General features: G+C 39.2%; 1 protein-coding gene across 1 annotated transcript in view; it reads left to right on the forward strand.

The window, feature by feature from the left end:
* Window positions 1-8,058: 8,058 nt before the first annotated feature.
* The window catches only part of LOC101986334 (pyrin and HIN domain-containing protein 1-like), a 33,725-nt gene continuing 27,009 nt past the window's right edge, over window positions 8,059-14,774 (forward strand). The window contains exons 1-5 of the mRNA XM_026789969.1: window positions 8,059-8,116; window positions 9,315-9,599; window positions 10,907-11,043; window positions 12,221-12,379; window positions 13,466-13,882. Coding sequence (XP_026645770.1) covers window positions 9,335-9,599; window positions 10,907-11,043; window positions 12,221-12,379; window positions 13,466-13,882 — 978 coding nt within the window. The 5' untranslated portion in view covers window positions 8,059-8,116; window positions 9,315-9,334. The remainder of the gene's footprint in view (window positions 8,117-9,314; window positions 9,600-10,906; window positions 11,044-12,220; window positions 12,380-13,465; window positions 13,883-14,774) is intronic.

The following is a 14,774-nucleotide window of genomic DNA, read 5'->3' on the forward strand; positions in this document are numbered from 1 at the left end:
TGCCATTCCCAGGCTCTTCCAGTGCCTCTAGAATCTTCCTGTTGTCTCCCGGGTTCTCAAGTGCTTCCAGCAACACCATACAGGGTGATGATTTACTGAATGATATATTTCCTTTTATTTACCTAAATCACTAATTTTGATTAAATATATATTTTGAGAGCATGCCCTAAGTTCATTTTAATACTCATGTACTAAAACCTACGATTCATTGAGCACCTAGCCAACTCTGTTTTATCTAGAATACAATTAGTCATTCATTTATCTTTGTTTTATTTTGGCTGTCATTTCTATTTTTTTTCCTACATGTATAAAGAAAGTGTTATGTTAGGGTCAAAGGAATGTAAAAACACATGGCATGGCCAATCAGAATCAACCACCAGTTACTATTATTTATTTTGAATTGAGCTGATAACACCATCTTTTATAATATAGGAAAATAGCCACATACAAAAAAATCTAAAAACAAGATTTAACTGTCTGGAATCGTTCTCAAATGTCACACTGCAGTATCTATTCCTTTTTAATTCTGCCTTTTGTTTTCGTTTTGGTTTTTTTTCGTTTTGTTTTGTTTTGTTTTGTTTTGTTTTTTTTGGTTTTTCGAGACAAGGTTTCTCTGTGGTTTTGGAGCCTGTCCTGGAACTAGCTCTGTAGACCAGGCTGGTCTCGAACTCACAGAGATCCGCCTGCCTCTGCCTCCCAAGTGCTGGGATTAAAGGCGTGCACCACCACCGCCCAGCTAATTTTGCCTTTTGTTGCACATAATGCGGAACAGCATTTTCCTACAAGATTTAATCACATGACACATATCTTTCTTTTCCAGATGCTTTAAAAGTTACATAATGTACCTTGAACTGCCATTCAATCAACCAATAATGCATTTAAATTTTTAAAATCTTTTATGTTCAAAGCCAGCTCTTATTTTTTTAATTTATTTTTATTGTATTGATGTTTTGCCTGTATGTATGTCTGTGTGAGGGTGTTCAATCCTGGAGTTACAGATGAGCATCCATGTGGGTACTGGGAATTGAACCCAGGACCCCTGGAGGAGCAGTCAGTGTCCTTAACCCCTGGGCTATCTCTCCATCTCCTAAATTATTTTATTATCTTCAAAACTTTATGATTAATTCATTTATTTTGAAGATAATCTAATGTGATCTGACTTTAGGTTTTTTGGTCTGTATTATATCGGCGGTGAATAGCAAGAATATATGCTCCTAACAATGTCTTTCATTTCTCAGATAAGTTGCATCTCCCTAGTTCTCTGAACCATCATTCAAACATTCCCCACACAGACATGCTTTCTGTACTTTCCTCCCACCCTCTAGCCCAATGAGAACCTCCCACTCAACCCTTGTCTTAGGTACTGTAGCCCTTTCCTCTGTCCTGTGGCTCAGTGACAACATACCCTGCTCTGCCAGCTGTCTTCAAACTGTGTAGGAGTGAATAGTTACTTCCATAGTTCAAAGCAAAGGAAGAAAGCTGATTCCCTGGGTAAAATCCAAGGTGAGGCAAGGATGAGAAAAGAGACATGAATGAGTCATGCTGACAGTCAATACAGATAAAGACAGATGTTTGTGGACAACTACTTCACAACTTATACAAATTCATTATTTTTTTCTTCAGGATCATCAGGGCTCATACAAGACACCTCAATTCTGATTCAGTTATGGGAGCTTCACAAAAGTCCTTCTTCGGAAAACCTGGACACGACAGAAAGGATATTCATAAAGATCTAAGTACAGAAAAAGTCATATAAATACTTAGAAAAATAAAGCACATAAGTCAGCTCTTAACCTTAGGAAATGCCACCCTTTCCTTATTCTTTTTTATTATTTTGTGGATTCTATATGACTACCGTGTTTACATCACTTCCACCTAACACTTTCCTGCCTCCAACTCTTCAGGTATCACAACCTCCCCCCTCAACTTTCTGTTGACTTCATGACATCTTTTTCTTTATTATTCTTTAAAATACTTTAAAGTTACCTGAAGTTACTTTTAATTGAAAATACTTTATATTACCTTTAAGTAATCCCCAAACAAAGCTTTGGTCACTTGAGCATCTTCCCAAATACAGCTTATCATTCCTCCTGACAACATGTTGCTTTCCATCTGGGCTGTTGCTTGACTTTGACTAAGGTTTTCCTGCTATTTGCAATGTATGTGAGCTTATGTTTCAATTAATTAAGATGCCACCAACTTGAGAAATGCCTTACCCAGCCCCCAAACATTGTTGACATGTATACAGCAAGAAAACATCATCAAATTGTTTCCAACCTCCAAGACTACAAGAATTAATATCTTTTACTTGTAAACCATTCTGTCTATGAATTTAGAGTATGAAAACACAAAGTAGACAAAGATAGTATGTCTTGTCCATAATAGTTATGTGCAGAGACCAGTAAGTACAATAAATATGGATTTTCATATACTCACATATTCCCTGCATAGTATGCCATGAAGATGGAATAACAGCGCCAAATCTACCTGTATGTAGTAGGTAAGACCTGGTTTGTATCACCCTAATGTCTACGTGAAGACATACTCTGCTGTCCAGCCCCAACCTATGCTTTATCATTATTCTGCTCAAAGTAGTAGGAATGGCCAGCAGAACTACTGTACATTTGTCATTATTCATAGACTAGAATCACCAGTATAATAGTGGCACAAATGTTGTAGGGCTAATCAATGGCTTTCTGAAAGTATCTGAGTTATGGAACACAGAAAGGTATCCATGTCTGGTACAGTACACCTGTTCAAAACCCCATCCATGGCTGGAGAGGTGATAGGCCCCGGAAAGGCAAGACCTACTGCTGTTGTTTTTGCTGTTGTTGTTGTTGTTGTAAACAGCCTGTTGTCAAATTGCTTTCTTAATATTTGTGTTTTTATTACTCAATGTATATTGCTGCTACCATGGAAATCAGGGTTCTCTTTAGATTTCTTATGTATGTTAGTGAAAGAATGTTGAAATGAATACCAAAAGCAGTTCAAGGACAATTCTCTTACACTTCTAAAAAAAATAATGAGGCATACAAGGTGTAATCTCAGTAAATGCCTACAGTGGCAAGATTAAGAGCGAAAGCCAGGCCTTTCTGTGTTAAGGTCCATGTAAGCATGGTTGGTAGTGGAGGCCAGCGAGCAACAACTTGGCAGTAGGAGAGGCGGGCTTCAGAGAAAACAAGGACTCCCATATTTTCAAGTAAACCTGGTTAGGTATCTAGACAGTATCAGAAAGAAAAAGACAGAAAGCAAGAAAAGGGAAATGTGTGATTTTTAATGTTCGAACTTGGAGCAGTGAGTCAGCTCAGTAGTGTTATGTGGGACAAGCTCTGTAAGTGGTTCGTGAGTGGAGGGACCTCTAGGAAGTGCAAATTTGTTATTTCATTTAGGGGATAAGGCCATCTCCTTAGCTTCTCTTCAGCTCGGCCTGAAGAACATTCTCTCAGCTGAAGATTGTAGACCCAGATGAATTTTAAGAATGGCAGCAATAGTACGTAGTGCTCTAAACTTCGGAACTAATTAGACTATCAGTCTCCACCAAGGACCAGAGGTGGAAATCAGATTTTTTTGACTAGAAGGAAGTCGTTTTCCCATAGTGATTACCTTTATCGCTGAAAAGGGCCGACTTCATTACAGGCAAAAGGAAGGCTGATGCCACAGTGCTTTTTCTTGATTGGAGGTTCAGGTGATACTCAGGTAGCATCATTATCGTCTGGGACGTTCAAGGCTTGGGAATTAACAAAGGAGAGACTGTTGCATGGTGCACTAAAGCCAAAAGTGATTGTACCTCAGGTTTTCTTTCAAACACATTCAAGTGCAACTGACAAACTGACACGGCCAAGTTCTTCTCCTGCTGCAGCCTCATCCTGAGCAGGAAAGAAAGAAGTGGCCTGGTGAGTCAGCTTTTCCTTTTGGACCTATAAGATTTGTAAGAAGAAAAAAAAACCAACAAAAACAACAGTGAAGAGTAACGGTCTCTGGCTTTTTATGGTAACTAAAGGGGATACAGGAAGAAACTGCTGAGTTTCAGAATCTGAGGAAATCGAAAGCTATGAACGCTGCTGGGTGGAGGTTCGTGGTTTCTACTTCTCTACCTACAAAACAACACGGCTTGACTCACTCAGGAAGGCTCAGACCATGAAATGGTCTAACCTTGAATTTCTGTAGATTGCATTCTCCAGTGCTCAAGAGATGTATTAGCTTAGCTTTTCAAATGCACATGTATACACACACACACACACACGCAAGCACACACACACACACACGCAAGCACACACACACACCAACTGCCCCTCCGACGCACTACAGAGAGGAAGATAAGAATAGGTGAGGAGAAACCTTGCATCCTACCCTGTAGAAGAGCTCAGAATCCTGACACCTCTGAAGAAACTTCCAGCAACGTGAGTTCTACCTGCTTTCTGTAGACATTCGTTATTTCTGTGAAAATCACAAGAACAGAGGGGAAAACCTTGCTGATTCTTCTGGGGCAGAGGAGGTAGCTCCAGTCAGCAATGAACCTAGAGTAGCTGGGTTTGGAGGGTTCGCTCAGGAAGATGGCAGATATCTTTATTCCTCCACTACAGAGGAATGAGCCAAGAAAAATGCATTTTGCATATTTCAGATCATTTAATAAATTTCCTAAGTGTAAGCCTGAGCAAGTGGCAAGAGGAAGGTGTTAGTTAACTTGGATCAGGAGTCCATGGTTAGCTCCTGACTGTGGTGACTGACTGGGGCAAAGTCAAGATAGTGGCAAGAAAAAATACCATGAGTGATAAACACCTCTGGACATGAAATGGAATTTTCTAGTATCTCAGTCCTATATGGCATGACAACCAACAGGCGTGTGCAGTGGAAACATGGTCAGATTCATGATATGTAAACACACACTGTTTTAACAATCTCATAAGCACATTCTAGATTCTCTTCTGTATGATAAAGATGGTATTTCAGTCATTGTTAGTTTCTGTCAACTTGAGATACTTGGTTTGGCTGCTTTGTTTTTCTTTTTGCTTTCTGATGAAAGGATGTAAGGGGGTGACTTACAGAATATTTTGAAGAATCTATATACTATGGCAGAGTATTTCATGTGTACTTGAATAGAAGCTCTTAAATGTTGACTTCAAAATTATAGGAATATTGGGCATCTTGCTAAGTTTATCAATTATGTTGCTAAGCTTTCTAAATCACTGCATAAAGCTCCTTGTTTTTTTTTTTCTACATTTATCAGTTGAGAAATATATCGCTAAATGCACCATGAAATTCTGGTCTATAGTATTAACATTAGATAAATCATTTATTTCTACTCCACCTATCTAAGCTGCTATCCTATCAAAAGGCCGAGGCAGTCCCTTTATTTAGCCAATGGCTTTCCTCTGTGAGATGGACGTGGTTAGACTCATCCCAGTAAGCCACAGTCACGTGGTGATATACAGATTTTTAGAAATGGGTTAATTAAGTTGTGAAAGTTAGCCAAGAAGAGGATAGATATAATGGGCCAGGCAGTGTTTAAATGAATACAGTTTCCATGTAATTATTTTGGGGATTAGCCAGGCGGCCAGGAACTGAACGGGACGCGGCCTACTCACTGCTCATCTTTACAACACAAATGGCCCTTAATTTTCGGTGTCTCTCCCCATATTCCCTTGCAAAATTTCTTCTCCCCTCCCCCTCTCCACTCCATCCATCCATCCATCCACCCATAATTATCTAATCTATTGCCCTTTCCTAAGGAGAGTTATCTCTTCACTGTAGTCCAATTTCTCAACCTGTGGGTTAGGGTTAGGACCACCGTAGGGGTTTAAAAGATACTTTCACAGATAGCCTGCATACCAGATATTTACATTATAATTCATAATTGTATCAAGATTACAGTTATGAAGCAGCAATGAAAATAACTTTAAGGTTGGGGGTCACCACATGAGGAACTGTATTAAAGGGTCACAGCATTAGGAAGATTGAGAGCCACAGCTCTAGTCCTTTATAACTATCCTTTGTCGTTCTACAGATTGTAGCTTGATTATCATTGACTTAACAATAGCTACATATCTTAAATAAAAGTTAACAAAAGCTTTTACTTAACTGACTATGGCATTTATATTCAGGATGATAATTAATACCTTCCTTGTTTTTCCTTTCCTTGCTCTTGCTATAGTTATTTCATTTCTGACATGTCTGTATTCTCTGCCTTACCTTTTCTTTAGAAGTTATGCTTTACAGATTAAGATGAAACCATTAGTGAACCATTACATCCTTTGCCTCAGCCCCACTCCGGCCCCCACCACCAGCCATATATCCTTCCTGTTTCTCCTTCCTTTGACCAGAGTTTCACTTGTGAGGCAGAGGCAAGACCAGCAAAGCCTGTGATTCTGTTCAGTCTTTACCCTGAGGTACTCTCAATTTCACTTATTGTTTTCTCGCAGTTAATTCTAATATCTTTTCTATGTTTCTGGCTTTTGAAACTACTAAGGTTTATAGTATCAGACAATATACTTTGAGACTATCTTATTTTTCATTTTATCTAGGTTAAGATACTAGCAGCAGTTTTTTTTTCTTTTTTTGTTTTTAATTCATGGCAAGTTGAAAGCATCAACTTATGCCAGTGTGACTGTATTTTCTGTGTTTTTCTGGATGTATTTTCCCATCCAGTGTAAGATATCTACAGATGGATATTAATGCCTGTTTCCTAAATACTATATTTCTGGAAACTTCATTGAGATTGGGATCAGTACCACCAAATCAAGGCAGTAGTTCAACAACAAAGCATTATGGTTCACATGTAAGTGGATTGCACACAAAGTATACAAAGTACTCTTTCCTCCTAGATCACATATCATTTGGAGATGATGTGTTTTTTCACAAATCATTAAACAAATTAAAATTTCATACTTTTTTGTTTTTTGGTGTTGTTGTTTTGTTTGTTTTTTGAGATGGTGTTTCTGTGTGTAGCCTTGACTGTCCTGGAACTTACTTTGTAGAGCTGACTGGCCTTGAACTCACAGAGATCCACCTGCCTCTGCCTCCTGAGTGCTGGAATTAAAGGCATGTGCCACCACCACCCAGCTTAAAACTTAACACTTCTAATCTCGTCCTTGAATCTTTACAGGTGATTTAACTGTGATGGCTAGTTTCAAGTCAGCTTGACACAAACTAGAGTCATTTTTGTAAAACAGGACCTTAACTGAGAAAATGTCCTTATCCAACTGGTCCTTGGGTATGCCTGTAGAGTATTTTCTTGATGTGGAGGGCCCAATTCACTGTCAACAGTGCCACCCCTGGCTGGTAGTCCTGGGTGCTATAACAAAGCAGGCTGAACAAGCCATGGGGAATAATCCAGAAAGCAGCACTCTTCTATGAGCTAAGGAGGATAGAGCTTACTTTGGCTTAACTTCCACACCACACTCTATCATTAAGTGAAATTAGGGCAGGATTTTAAGGTAAGAATCTGGAGACTGTAACCCCTTCCTCACTTGGCTGTTTTTGGTCATTGTTTGATCACAGCAATAGAACCCCTAAAACAGTAGTCTTCAGGTTTGAGGATTTACAGGGTGCTCACTTTCTTTGATATCTTTAATTATCTTAACTGTCATGTATCACACTAGATGGATTTTCCTTCACTGTATTGGCCTTTTCAACTAGATGGTGCTTAACTCTTCTCAAAAGGAAAGCAGTGAATAGACCTGGAAATGTAACATTCCCATTATACAAAAGATATACAAAACATAATTCTTAACACAAATGACCCATAATTAAACCCATAATTAAACATACTTCCTAACCCAAATAATTCCTAACCAAATGATTTAAGCTAACTTAGATCCACCCATATACTGAGTCACCAAGGAAATATACAAATGGCTAATCAGGTCCAAACTCAGGAAACTGTTTTTTTTTTTTTTCAGGCATTTTGCAAGTTTCCAGAGGAGAAGTCTCTCTCTTTTTTTTTTCTTCTTAAAAGTTACCATGGGGAGGCGGACAGGAAGAGGTGTGAGAATGGCATTGAGACTCTAATTATCTACATCCCAAAGCAGGAAAAGTGACAGACGATCATAACCCTACAGCATCCCATACTAGGGTATAAAGAAACGAATACAAAGACAATCATTCAAGGCCTCCCAAGGTATTTTAAGGAACTTTTTTTTTGTTGTTGTTATTTAATAATTTGAAAATTTTAATGATTTGGAAGATTTAAACTGAACATAATCATGGCTTATAAGCAGAAAACAGACTCAATGAACAAATAAATCTGACACTTGGTATCAAAACATAAGAGAAGAGAAACAAACAACTATTGACATAATCTTATCCAATAAATTCTGTTACCTGACTCTAGAAAGTATGTATATGTTCAGCACAGTAACAGTCATATGGGCACAGAGGACCTTGAGACCAGCATTCAACACCATGGGAAGCAGAATGCCAGTGAGAGATGTTTAGAGCCAAGTGGGCAAGTGTCAGTGCCCCCAGCAAGGGCATTGTGTTGTAGCCGATCAATATTCATGCATACTGTAAGAAGAGGCAGCCCCTTTGTACATAAGGCACTTCAGCCAAGAGTGTGGGAAGAGTCAGGAACCCCCTGGCAGATAGCCAGAGATAGGCTACAACATCAGTAAATATTAGAAAGAAGATTTCGAATTTCAGCACTTGTGGTGGTGTAAATGAGAATAGTTCCCATAGGCTTGTAGATTTGGATGTCTGGTCACAAGGATTAGAAGGTGTGGCCTTGTTGGAAGAGATGTGGGGCCTTGTTGTGAAAAGTATGTCACTGGGGGTAGGCTTTGAGGTTTCAAAAGACCAAGCAAGCCATGTACAGTGGCTGTGTTTTCCTGATGCCTGTGGATCAAGATGTAGAACTTTCAGCTGTTTCTCCAGCACTATGCCTCCCTGAATGCTGCCACGCTCCTCACCATGATGATGGATGAACCTCTGAAACTTTAAGCAAGCCCCAATTAAATGGCTTCCTTTATAAGAGTTGCCATGGTCATAGTGTCTCTTCACAGCAACAGAAACCCTAAGACAACACTCATAACCCATACTCTAAATGCTGTGGCAATTTTTTATTTCCACTTTCATCCATCAAAAACCATGGCAGACCTGGGTCAGAAACTGTTGTTAACAGGGAAGAGTTTTTCTAGACTTATTTTCATCAGATTAGGTCTACACTCATTTTGCAAAGTAGCACATCTGGTCGTTAACTCTATTTCTCATAAATGCAACAATGGCCACTGTGGCACTGGTCATTCCCTCACCCAGGAGTATCTTGGTTTTGAAACTGTCTGTGAATGTGTGTAATTCTGTATACTCTTCTTCTCATTTAGGTTCACCCGCAGTTTGAGAAATGGTGAATGACTACAAGAAAATTGTTCTTCTGTCAGGACTAAAGGGTATCAGTGACCATAATTTTAAAATAGTTAAGTCCTTGTTGAGCAAAGAACTAAAACTAAACAGACAAGCACAATATGGTTATGACAGAATTAAGATCGCTGACTTGATGGAGGACAAGTTTCCAAAAGATGCTGGAATAGACACACTGATAGAACTGTATAAAGAGATTCCAGAACTTGAAGACCTTGCTGATGAACTCAAAAGAGAGAAGGCAAAAGGTAATATGGGAACGCCCTGGATGCCCATCTTTTCTTCAACTTCTCCAACAACATGCTAGCTCTGTGTAGTGATCATAACTGACACAGCCTTTCACAGTGTGTGACTCGGGGTCTATCGAATGACAACATTTCACATGACAAGCATATTAATAACTTATAAAACTTCCTTCTGACAAAGAATTCTGTTTGGGGGTTGGAATATCTTTGAGGGCATTAGGGCAAATAAAAATGCAGAAGTTGTTGAAAGAGACAAGACCTTCTTCTACTGTATAAAGATGAGAAAACTATAAAATAAAGATAGGAATATTTTTAAAAAAATATTTAAATCAACTAGTACTAATGTTCCACTAAGATGCTCAACATTATCTATTCAAAAAGAAAATAAACAAAACAAACAAATAAAAACATACTCAATAATTAAGTGAATGTCTACCTCCCAGAGATAGAAAGTAATTCTATTTTATAAAGTCATCAGGGTTAAAAGAAAAAAGAAAGAAAAAGAAATGGCTAATTTTTGCACAGAGATCCCATTTATGATCCTAGTGATCAGGAGACTGAAACAGGAAGATAGTGAGTTTAAGACCAGTCTGGTCTGTGTAGCTAGACTCTTTATCAAAACAAACACACAATTAACAAATTAATAGATAAAACCAAACGGAAACAAAATGTAGGAAGTCAAAGCAAATATAAACATTTTGTCATGCCGCAAATCAGATCATTTCTTTCAATGGTTTACCAGAGTGATCGCCTACAGAAGATGGTTTGTCAGTGATTATCATTACACATGCATTTAGAGGCCAGAGGTCAACACTGTGTCTTCATCTATTGCTCTCTCTCCTGTTACTAAGGAAGGGTCTCTTACTGAACATGAGGCTCTCATTTTCAGCTAAATGGCAAACTAGAATATGTCTACATCAGTCTGCCCAGCCGGGGATTCTAAGTTGCCACCAGGCAGCTGAATTCAGGTCTCCATACTTGCAGGGCAAGGGCTTTACCCAATGAACCATCTCCCCTGACCTAAACTTTAAATTAGTAAAAACTGGACTGTAGGATCATAGGGTTGGGGTAGGACTTGACTGATGGACATAGAAGTCCCCAGGATGGAAAGACTGTATCCATCACACCTAGAAAGAACAGTACCTGAGATAGTCCTGTGGGGGGCCACCTTGGGGCCCCTTCAAGCTTCCAAAGCAGAGGTAGACAAGCATAGTGAGCTAAGCAGGAGCGGAGAGCAAACAGTACTTCATGAACTCCAGCTATCTCAAACCAGCATCTCTGAGTTTACTGCGTTTTCTCTCCTGCTTCAGCTAAAAGGAAACAGACAGAGAAAAGCATAACTGAGGCAAAAAGACACAGGCGAGATGAACCCAGTACTTCTCAACCTATGCCCACCATACATGAAGATTCAAAACCAGGATCAGGCAGGAGTACACGGAACTCACAGGTATGTTGGCTACGTTTCCAAAGGAAAATCTGCCAAGGTTTCTCCCCTTTTTACCATTGTGTGGACATTTTATTTGTCTATCTCATCATAGGATCTATTAAAATGGAGGTTTTGAGTAACCAGTTTGAGGCTTACTGGTCAGGACTATTGCATTCTTTAACTCTTATCATGTAATTCTCTGTGATGGGAATAAAAAAATCATTTCTCAGGCAAACGAGATGGCCCAGCAGGTAAAGGTGCTTACTGTCTTACTGATGACTTGTGTTAAATTCCCAGACCCCACATGTTAGAGCAAGAGAACTAGCCCCAAAGAAATGTTTTCTGACCTCCGCATGGCCTCAGTGGTACATCCACCCAAGCAGGCACAGTAAAGAAATATAAAGCAGGTTAAATCATTGTTCTTCTTTCAACCATTACCGAAATAGTAGTCAGTCAAAGGACATAGCATTTCAAAGCCGCTGAAATAATGTCAAACCTCAACTCAGGCTTTCTAAGTGTAGTCCTGCTCTTCTGACACCACAGAGATGCACAGAAAAGTGATGTAAATGAAATGTTTGTTTCTGTATGAGGCAATTCGACCTGACTCGCTGTCCAGAAGATGTTGTTCTCAAGGATGATATGTTGATTCTTTTGGTGTTAAAGTTACTGTGCTTCACTTAACATTGAAAGCCGTGACTGTGGGTTCAGAATAAAGCTCAATAGGAAAGGAGAGAACAGCTTAGCATGCACAAGACTCAGGGTGTAGTTTCCAACAGAAAAAGGGAAAGAGAAAATGAATGGTTACCAAGAGAAAAAGAAGTTGATCACCGAGAGAAGGGGAAACAAACCCACAAAATATGAAGACGACAGTTCCGTCATATGATTAAACACTCACCATATTATCAAATGCTAATGTCTAAGCCTCAGTTAAAATAAATCTTTTTTCTTGAGAGGGTATACCATTTGAAATCATTTTGATCTCAACAGACTAAATCAGTAGCTTAATATAACTAGAGTTGCTAGAGGTCAGTTAAAAGACTTAAAATGGATACTTCCACAAATACTGAACTGTTGCAAATGCCTCAGGTGCCTCCCAAACCATCTCACATGTCTGACAGACTCCTTAGGTGTCTGCAGCAATAGCCTCTAACAGCCTCGTGAGCCCTCTGGTGCCATCCATTCCTCCCATATTGTCCAGGCTCCCCGACTAGCTCCAGCAACTGCTTCTAAGAGGGACCAAGCCACTCAAGTGTCTCCAGAAACATCATCTTGCGGTGTCCAAACTTTCCAAGTGCCTCTAACCTCAGCATCCAGCAGTACCCAGGCCCCTGGAGTGTTTCTAGCAATACCAGCCAAGGTAATTTTCTGTTTTCACAATATAACGATGGAGATTGCTACAACTTTCAACTAGCTCATTCATCCCTATCCTAACCCTCTTTCTGTTGCTGTGATGAAACATTCTGAACAAAAGGAACTTGAGGAGGAAAGGGAGTATTTTGGCTTAAGTTCCATCATTGAGGGAAGCCAAGTCAGGAACTCAAGGTAGGAAACCGAAGAAAGGAATTAAGAAGAGACCATGAAAGAACACTGCTTACTAACTTGCTCTTCCTGACTTGCTCAGCTTTTTTTCTCATATAATATAGGAACATCTGCCTGAAGTGGCACCACCCACAGGGAGTTGGGCCTTCCCTCATCAATCATTAATAATACCAACAACAACAAAAAAATTGTTCTACGGACAGGCTCCAGAGCCAATCTAATGGAGAAAAAATTTCAATTCCTTCTTTCTGGTAATTCTACTTTGTGTCAAGTCAACAAAAACTAACAAGTAAAATCAGCAGTAAACAGGGAAAAGCAAAGACTGTCACCATAGGATGTCCTCCACTCTCCTCGACTCACACACATGCAAATATTCTTACATTCATACACATAGGAAGAAATAAGGTTTTAAAATATTTAACATGACATTTAATATATGTTGAACTGACAAGCAATGAATATCAATGTAAATGATTTTATTATGTGAAACAATCCGTGAATAGTTTATAAAGATAATCCTGTGTGTGGGTATGATTTTTAGACTGTTTCTACTCTTTTCTGTGCCTGCAGAGAATACTAAAGACACCTGCAACTAAACTTCCTTCATTTCTAAAGGAAGTGTATGATAATTGCTCCTTAAGTCCTGTGCACTTTTCTTCAGCAACTGCTATCATATTGTGAGCTACTACTTAGGGTACCTTAGCTTCATTTGCCAAGACTAAAGAGGAGATGCACATAAAATCCCCTTCTCTACTACGTATGATTAGTACAAGCTGCCATTATTACCTATATCTCCATGAACTAAATTATACCATGCCAGCTGTTGTTTAGACTTTTCTTTCATTCTCCACAATTAGCTGTCTTAATTGTACCATTTTTTCTTTGCTTTATACATTATATGCAGAAACCAAGACTGAAGACTGTACCTGAGCAACCTTCTGAGGAAAATGGTCAACACCCAGGTCCCAAAAAAGTGATGGTGTTAAAAGCAACAGAACCATTCACATATGACCTGAAAAGAGAGAAAAGGATGTTCCATGCCACAGTGGCCACTGAGACTGAATTCTTCAGAGTGAAGGTGTTTGATATTGTTCTGAAAAAGAAGTTCATCCCCAACAAGGTCATTACCATCTCAAATTACTTTGGTCTCAACGGGTTCATAAATATACGCAGTGCCACCAGTGTGTCAGAGGTAAATGGTAACCAATCAATGAATATCCCAACTACACTGAGACAAAGAGCCAATGCAACACCTAAAATCAATTATCTTTGCTCAAAGAGAAGAGGAATATTTGTGAATGGAGTGTTTATGGTAAATAAGGTAAGCCACAGCATTATTCTGTAAAATGTCTCATGTAATCTCAGATTTTCAGTCTTACCTTGCCAGATGATAACGGTTAACTTACTGCATGCCAAAATTAAAGGTCTCCTTGATCAGTGTTGGGGACTAGGGTTCCCTGTCTTTAAGTGTGAAAAGCAGTCTCAATATACTTCTCAGGGTACCATGATGAAAACTGTTTTAGAAAGATATTCACCAAGAGACTCTCACATTTTTCAAGCAATATCATCTATTTTGTTTACTATGCATAGACATTTACATTAACACTTGTATCATTAAGATTTCGTTTCTTTGCGTTCCTCACCTCCAAATTATTGAGAATTTGATGGTGAAGGAGAGTTGACTACCTAAGATAGGGTGTAGTTTATAACAACCAGAATACAAACCAAAGTATACTCTTCTGCCCAGAATGCACCAGGTAGAAAAAGCTGGGTTCTTTCTTTCTACCTGTTAGGAATAGTAACAGCAAAGGAATGTCCCAGCAGCAGAATTGTTGAAGTTGCCCATGAGAGTAGGGGTAAGCAGGTCAAAGGCAAAAGCTTCTTTCTTCTGGGTTCTTTTCTTAATGCTTCCATCAGGGATGGCCCAGATTTAAAACTGGGTCTCCTGACCTCAAGTGATCTGAACTTAGGATCAGCCTTGCCACCTCAAATGATCCAATCAAGAATAATCCCCTACTTATGTATCCAACTGCTTGAGTTTTTGTTGACTCCAGATATGGTCATGTTGACAGCCAAGATAAGCTATCACGGTCAATATTAAACCTTTAAGAAGGTTTACATAGGGGCTGGAGAGATGGCTCAGTGGTTAAGAGCATTGCCTGCTCTTCCAAAGGTCCTGAGTTCAATTCCCAGCAACCACATGGTGGCTCACA

The sequence above is a fragment of the Microtus ochrogaster genome, unplaced genomic scaffold (assembly GCF_000317375.1).
Source record: "Microtus ochrogaster isolate Prairie Vole_2 unplaced genomic scaffold, MicOch1.0 UNK35, whole genome shotgun sequence".
Taxonomy (NCBI): Eukaryota; Metazoa; Chordata; class Mammalia; order Rodentia; family Cricetidae; genus Microtus; species Microtus ochrogaster.